This window comes from Salmo salar, chromosome 02, assembly GCF_965601325.2.
Source record: "Salmo salar chromosome 02, fSalSal1, whole genome shotgun sequence".
NCBI lineage: Eukaryota > Metazoa > Chordata > Actinopteri > Salmoniformes > Salmonidae > Salmo > Salmo salar.
This window is the reverse complement of record NC_138292.1, coordinates 10,428,138-10,436,126: the sequence shown is the minus strand read 5'-3', so window position 1 is coordinate 10,436,126 and position 7,989 is coordinate 10,428,138. Positions and strand designations below refer to the sequence as shown.

At 43.8% G+C, this 7,989-nt stretch overlaps 1 protein-coding gene across 1 annotated transcript; it reads right to left on the bottom strand.

Annotated features, from left to right (window-relative positions):
• Positions 1-3,924: 3,924 nt before the first annotated feature.
• On the bottom strand, positions 3,925-5,524 carry LOC145864292 (uncharacterized). Its single transcript, XM_082969852.1, has 4 exons — positions 5,459-5,524; positions 5,221-5,286; positions 4,973-5,056; positions 3,925-4,846 (listed from the first exon to the last, which is right to left on the bottom strand). The coding sequence occupies exons 1-4, from the start codon at positions 5,517-5,519 to the stop codon at positions 4,095-4,097; spliced, it is 963 nt and encodes a 320-aa protein (XP_082825978.1). The 5' UTR covers positions 5,520-5,524; the 3' UTR covers positions 3,925-4,094.
• Between the last annotated feature and the right edge of the window lie 2,465 nt (positions 5,525-7,989).

Here is a 7,989-nt window from a genome sequence, read left to right as displayed (position 1 = left end):
GATGCCCCCTCCTCTTATTTAACACTGTCAATGCTTATTTACAAGTCTTCTCCATCACAAATCCTGCCCCATGTTACATAATCTACTGCAAGCCTAAAGTTTTCTCCCCTCTCTGGGTGGGGAGACCTTCTTCCTGTTATCAGTTTCACTGTGGTCACAAGTTGTCTTCTGTCTGGTAACAGTTCCCCTTTTCCCTTGAATGTCTTGCCTATATTGCTAAATCATTAAGCTTAAACTTTTCCAACACACACACATTAGTACATTCATCTTATAATCACTCGGTTATACCTTTTCAGGGTGAAATCATTTAGTCAAACCTTTAATCATATAATTTCCATTACAACGCACATGCATTTACACACAATCCGTTGGTGACCTGCAACCCCCATAAACTTCTCACACTGTTTATCACCTTCTGGCTCAGCCTGTTCCTTTCCTTCAAGGTTAGGAACTCTCTGAAGTTTTACTCCCTTGACCATCTGCTTCTGTAGCTATACTAATTGCATACACACATTTCTTTCCCTCTCCAGTGGTTCCTGGACTTTCCGGAACTAATCAGACCAATCGATCCCTACATTGATCATTACATTGATTATTCATTAACCCTGCTGTATGACTAATAATTCATCATGGTTTATTGATTCATTTACGTTTATAAAATAATTCTCTTATCAACCACTTCCAGCAGCAACTAGATCCAATCTAGGGACTGACCAGGACCAACCCTGCTTAGCTTCAGAAGCAAGCCAGCTGTGGGATGCAGGGTGTTAAGCAGCGAATAAGATCCAACATGATTATACCACTCTACATGGAGAAATATACACTAATGGGTTCTTGTATTTGTTGCTATTTAATCAACTCAAAGTCACCACACTATTTCATTGATGTAGCCTAGTTTTAACCGGTCTATGAGGCACTGTTGGCCGACGGGTCAAATATGAGGTTATTACAGTAGCCTACCTTTCACTGAAAGATGCATTTTGGTCCTTTCCTCTCCCCTTACACCTGGCTATCAAGGGAATTTGGGAAGGTTGTGGCTGTTTATACTTCGGTTATTGTGATGATTTTGTCAGAGGAAACAAATCTGAATCTCTGATAATCTAACAGTTACGCTGTAGCGGAGATTCAGCACAATGGATAGCGCCGCAGTTGATCAATTGCACGTGAATCTAAACCCGCAGTTTATCATGTGCCATTCTTCAGCTATATTTACATCAAATCTTCTCAGGCCTACCTATTGCATCTGTTCTCCAGCAATAAAGTCAATTATCAAGTTAATATTCATTTAGTCACAGCATAAATTAAACGTGAGCCTACACAATCAAATTAACTTGTCAAGACCCTGCCATTCTTCTCCGTTATTACTTTTATTCAGGACAAAATACCCCCAGTTCTCGCATTATTTTACAGACTTGGTCAGAAAGGGTAACTGATTCTCAAGACCCAGACAAACAAATGTAGAATAACATTCAATACACAATCTTAGGCTACATAACAGGGGCGGAAATCCCAGGGGGGACGGGGGGTACACGACCCCCCCATCCTGGGAAAAATATGATTTTTCCCCCCCAATATATCACTGTAAACATTACTCTGTAATTTAAATAATAATAATAATACGCAATGAAAGCAATTGTGCTGATTATAGACACTTAATAGCGCTTTTTTCAGTTTCAAAAGATTGCGACCCCCCACCCTTTGCCTCACAATGGTTTGATCCACTGCCAGTTCCTTAGTTGGCAAGGTAACAGAGGGTTCGTATCTACTGTCTGAAAGGCACGTGACTGACATGAGGTTAATCCAGTCAATCGCGCCATTGCAATGTTTTGTTTTATGTTGGCAGGGTACACACACACACACACACACACACACACACTAGCTGAATTTGCAGAGCTAGCGCGCAAATATTAACTATTAAGCTAGCTAGTACCTATTCCATTTATGTGGCGTCGTCAAAGATGGAATCTTTGCTATCGTCAATTTATTCCAAGATCAGCAATGTAAGTTAGTGCTTCAAAGTCCCTGTGATAAGGTTAGCGATAAACTGAAGTCCAAACTGAACAGAACTACACTCTCTTCTACCATTGTCTTAAATATATGTAATGGTCTCGTTGCAAAAGCTAAATTGTCGCAAGGGAACTTTTATTTATTTATTTTATTTCACCTGTATTTAACCCGGGTAGCAAAGATTATAGCAAACACCACTGAAACGGAATTTGTGCTCGCTAGCTTTGCAAATTCAGCTATTGTTGGAAGCCAGCCAATATGAAACAAACGGTTAAAATTACAAAAGGTTGCAGCATATGTTGTGTAAATGGTGAACTCATACAGCTGTCAACTCTTGTCACTGCAATCCGTTTCACATTTGCTAGCTACCTTTTAGATCGAAGCCCATATAGAATGATAGAAGATATGATAGAAGCCCATCTCCTACTGTAAATAACCTACACACTGTGTGTAGCCAGCCAGGTAGAAAAATGAAAAAAGACAGACATCAGAGTATTTTTCAGTACACCAAAATGCAAAATAAGAACCCTATAACCTAATATCTCAAAGACTAGTTGATAAAATGTTCATAAGAAAGAAGTGAAATGATAATGAAAATGTTTCACAATGATGTCATTAGGCAGAGCAGGCAACAGATGGCACACAGACGGCAGAGCTGGGGACAGACTGGCAGAGACAGGGAGTCTCAGGTAAGTTTGTTGAGTCTTTGTTTGGCAACATTATGAAAGGTTCTCCATTTTTTTGACTTGTAAAATAGGAACATAATTGGAAAATGCCATGGATACCCCCACTCTCAACTTACACTGGTGACTGAACTAAGATCTGTTAAAGGCAATGGTATTGCTGTTGTGATTAGTTGTGTAGTTTTGGGTACCGGTAGTTAGGAGTACGGCAAACACCTTATTTCTTTGGTTCCTCAATATACATTTACCATATTACAACGTAGGCTGTGTGTGTTACAGCACTACTTTTGGTGTCCCCCTCAGGAATTGCTCTTCAGAAAATGTCATGTAATTGTCCCCTCCAAAGTTGATATCAGATTTTCGCCCCTGCTACATAAAATAACCTGGAAGGCCTACCCTGTAGCAAACAAAATATTTGCATAGGCCGTAACGGTTTAACTTGCTTCAAAACAGGCTGAATTCAGGTTGGCATAAGTGAGTAAAGCGGTGCCACAGAAATTGTTTTGAATTAAAGCAGATACCTACCGGTAGCTCAAAAGTTGGAGCCAATTTTGTTGCTGTATTAACTGCATTTAAAGGTTGCGTGTACATGCTCTTTGAATTCATGGCGACTATAAGTACGACGCACACCCCGAGCGTTGATCATGCGGATAGAGAAGGCCTGTATGAACAGACTTCACCTCACGCTTTTCATAGAAATTAACCGGTTAATTTCTCCCATGTAATCGGAGTGGGTGGGAAATCCTGGTAAAACTGTTCCCCCCCATCAAACCCTAGGTTAGAGGCGCTACAAGCAACTCTGGGAGAGCTAGGACCTGATAGCAGCCTGCCAGCTAAAGCAGGTTAGCATTGACTTATTTAACCTGAAAGTTTGGATTGTCACTGGGATATGAAGACCAACCGCCAAAACGATGGGCTAATGAGACGAGAGCTGGTTTCACATGTAAGCATTCACTAATAGGAAACCAAGTCAGTCAGGAGAGAAGACACCCAGCAGAGTAATTTAAATGCAAGTTGACAACCGTGATATTAGTTAGCACTGAAACCCCGATTCTAGCAACATCCTCATATGTACCAACCCCAGACACTGTGTTCCACAACCATCAAGTTAAAATGAACTAGAACCCATTCCACATCATGTGATGCTACTAGCATAAATTGACCAACACTGAGCAAATGTAGCTTAAACACAGGGGTCAAAGTATTAATATATTGCTGAGGCCAAAGCATGGTTATAATGCAAAATAAATGTTGCCAAGTAGGAACCGCCAAAACAATACTGAGGACACAAGTATTACAGTTAATGTTTAATTGAGCCAAAACAAGCAAATGCAGTTACACACAGACAACCTGGACTAGAGTACCCATGAACTCTTGCATGGACCCCGAGCACCATGTCCCACGTCAGATATCCATGTTTGTGGTCAACGGGGGCTCCGATGAAGCGGTGAACAGTTCCTTAGAGGTAGCGTCGTCAGACGGGCCAGTCGCAGCTTCAGAGGTAGCGTCGTCAGACGGGCCAGTCGCAGCTTCAGAGGTAGCGTCGTCAGACGGGGGGCCAGTCGCAGCTTCAGAGGTAGCGTCGTCAGACGGGGGGCCAGTCGCAGCTTCAGAGGTAGCGTCGTCAGACGGGGGGCCAGTCGCAGCTTCAGAGGTAGCGTCGTCAGACGGGGGGCCAGTCGCAGCTTCAGAGGTAGCGTCGTCAGACGGGGGGCCAGTCGCAGCTTCAGAGGTAGCGTCGTCAGACGGGGGGCCAGTCGCAGCTTCAGAGGTAGCGTCGTCAGACGGGGGGCCAGTCGCAGCTTCGTCAGACGGGCCAGTCGCAGCGTCGTCAGACGGGCCAGTCGCAGCGTCGTCAGACGGGCCAGTCGCAGCGTCGTCAGACGGGCCAGTCGCAGCGTCGTCAGACGGGCCAGTCGCAGCGTCGTCAGACGGGCCAGTCGCAGCGTCGTCAGACGGGCCAGTCGCAGCGTCGTCAGACGGGCCAGTCGCAGCGTCGTCAGACGGGCCAGTCGCAGCGTCGTCAGACGGGCCAGTCGCAGCGTCGTCAGAGGACATGCGCCTCAGCTTCTCCTCAGAGGACAGGGCATCATTTGCCTGAGAGCTACCATGGTTTGGAGAAGCTTGGGATTCTACTTCGTTAGTCTCTAAATACTCTATAGAAAAAACAAAAGGAACAGTTGGGTATTCTACAGCAACACATCTGTTCCACACGGTCTAGGCCGAATTGCCAGTCGAATGTTGAACCCAACAGTTTTCAAAGTATATGTTTCAGGCCGTACCTTCTCTGTCTTGTTTAGCGTCAGACCCTATGGATCGGAGCAAGGCCAGGGCATGCTCAATGGAGACGTCATTTGATGACAGCTCTGAAAAACGTAGGTTAAGGTACACAAGCAAAATTACCAAATCAAAGGCTTTGACAACGTTATTTAGACTGAGTTACTCTATGGTGTTGAATGAGTGTCACACAGCAGCACCATAGACAGTGACAAAGAACATAGCTAGAAGGGTTGTGGAAAGAAACACTTACCTCCAAGTCTCCTCTGCAGAGAGACTTGATCTTGCTTCTGGGACTTTCCAACAGGGTAACAAGAAACTGAGGAGAAAGTGTTGACAGAAGTTGAGTTCACACAAAATAGCTACATATATTAATAATAGATGACCAATGCGGAAGAAACAGACAGTCAAATTTGAATCTCCAACTTATAAAGTTAAGCATATTTCCCAAACAAATCCCTTCAATCCAAATAAAACATTAGTGAACCAACCTTTGACAACCCCCACAGTCATCACAAAGAGCAGCAATTCTCTCACACCTCCCATGATCATGAGAATAGTCTGTGTTATCAACAGGTAATGTCTTCCCATGGCCTGTATGAGGCTTATATAGGCCACTAATGACCGTTTACCTGACAAACATGACTTAACGATCAATTAACAAGCTTGATTGAGGTGTTACATTCAGATAGAAATAGACCATGTAGAACATATGTTGATTCTTTGGTGGGCAGGCAATCTTTTCTACTCCATATATTGCATTTATATCTGTAATGTTTAACCCTAATGGTCTCAGAATCTTCAAAGATATTAGGGGGAAATAAACACTGTACCCAAATCCACTTTTTCCAATGCTCCTGGGAAATGGGTAGGCCTCCACCATACAGTTTTACAGCTGTGATATATTTATTTATTTACATAGATCACATACTTAAATATATATATGTTAGCTGTAGGTAGCTTTGGGATAAAATTCCCATATTGTATTGTTACTAACATAAATCATAATATATCATATTTTCCTCATTTGCTCTGTAGGAGGTTCGTCATATGAAGGACATTCAAGTGGATGTGACCCCTAACCTGACATAATGTAAACGTTATACATTAAGCTCTCTCCCTCAGTGACATGAATTAGTATATTTCATATTCTCAGAACCCAACAGTAGGTTTTAAAGTGTGGCTGCATGTTTGTCGTGGACGCATCGTCACTCTTGATGTTATTTTTCCATATTGCAAGTGAAACACCTTTAGATGTGGTAAGTGCCAGTTGGTAACTTTTCCTCACACTTGCTTGTTTAAGGTATGGATGCAACACCCCAGTATGTCTGCAGGGGCTGGTCACTGAGATTTACCATGTTACACATGCTACTAGACTAACCTTCCAAGTAAATATGTTACAAGTCTGAACTGGCCGTCCTTGTCTTTCCTCAACTAATTGAAAGCTCAGGGACAGACATCCTGAACGACTTTGATGTCAGAGCTCCCATCAGCCCTCTACACCTCGCTGTGAGTAAAGCCTACCTGCTCCTGTAGTGGTCTCCATATGACAAATGGCACCCTATTCCCTATTTAGTACACTACTTTTGACCAGATCCTTATAGGCCCTGATCAAAAGTAGTTCACTACATAGGGAATAGGGTGCTATCTGGGAAGCAGACATGGTGTTGATTTTCCACAGGAAGTTGACTGTCCAGACAGACTCACACACCAAATTCCTATCTATTCCTGATTCGTGTAAAATACATGCATATTCTACACAGTGATGATGAGGATGATTTCCTTATTTTGCCATTTGAGTTAATCAACCTCAGAGGAGAAGTAGAGTGTTTGTTTCTCAATCACACGCTTGGCAGGGACCTCCGATGTTGATGCTGGGCGGGAGCAAAAATGGGCTCCCGATTGAAAGACTCTGGTCTACTTTAGAGGTCTAGCACTGTATTTCTGTTCAGGCGTACCACTGGTCTACTATAGGACATTGATTATATATCGATTCAGGCGTACCACTGGACTTTGCTTGAGACTGTGTTTGTCTTTCTATTCAGGCGTACCACGGCCACCACCATGCTATGGAGTTCCTGGTTCAGTCTCTGCTGGATCTAGACGTGAGGGACAGCCAGGGCGCACCCTCTGGACCTGTCTGCCTTAGAAAGTAATGAAGAGAGGTTGGGCCAGTGCTTTGGGGCCAGGGGGTTTTCATAACCAAGTAATGAAGAGATGGAGATTGGATCCAGAGGGTTGGAGACAGGAGGTTGGAGCCAGTGGGTTGGGACCCAGTGTGTCGGGACCCAGTGTGTCAAGTTTGCTGACGACACGAAGGCGATGAGAGGTCAGAGACATGGCATTGTGGTGCCAGGACAACCTCTCCCTCAATGCCAGTAAGACCAAGGAGCTGATCGTGGTCTACAGGAGCAAGAGGGGAGAGCACGTCCCCATCCACATCAACAGGGCTGTTCCTTGGCGACCTAACATGGTCCACACACACCCGCACAGTCGTGAAGAGGGCGCGCCAGAAGGCTGAAATATTTGGCATGGGCACTCGCATCCTCAAAAAGTTAAAGGGTCTTGCTCTGACCCTACGCACAATCACTAGACTGTATACAAAGCATATGCACACTCACACACACTACATTCACACTCCCACACACACACACACACACACACACACACACACACACACACACACACACACACACACACACACACCGACACAACCCAAACACACATGCATCCACATTACACACTCTCACAAACACACACCTTTACACTCATCATTTGCAGCTGCTGCTCTGTTCTTTATTTTGCTATTATTATTATTATTATCTATCCTGATGCCTAGTCACTTTACCCAGCCTTCTTGTACATATCTACTTCAAATACCTCGTACCCCTGCACACTGATCTGGAACCTGTACTCCTTGTATATAGCTTTATTCTTGGGTATTTTATTCCTCGTGTTACAATATATACAGTACCAGTCAAAAGTTTGGACACACCTACTCATTCCAGGGTTTCTTTATTTT

Excerpts from the sequence above, each read along its gene's own strand:
- LOC145864292 (XM_082969852.1), bottom strand. The coding sequence starts at position 5,519 with ATGATCATGGGAGGTGTGAGAGAATTGCTGCTCTTTGTGATGACTGTG. Across the intron at positions 5,287-5,458 it reads GACTGTGGGGGTTGTCAAAG|TTTCTTGTTACCCTGTTGGA; the intron begins GTTGGTTCACTA and ends CTTTCTCCTCAG. Across the intron at positions 4,847-4,972 it reads CGCTAAACAAGACAGAGAAG|AGTATTTAGAGACTAACGAA; the intron begins GTACGGCCTGAA and ends TTTTTTCTATAG.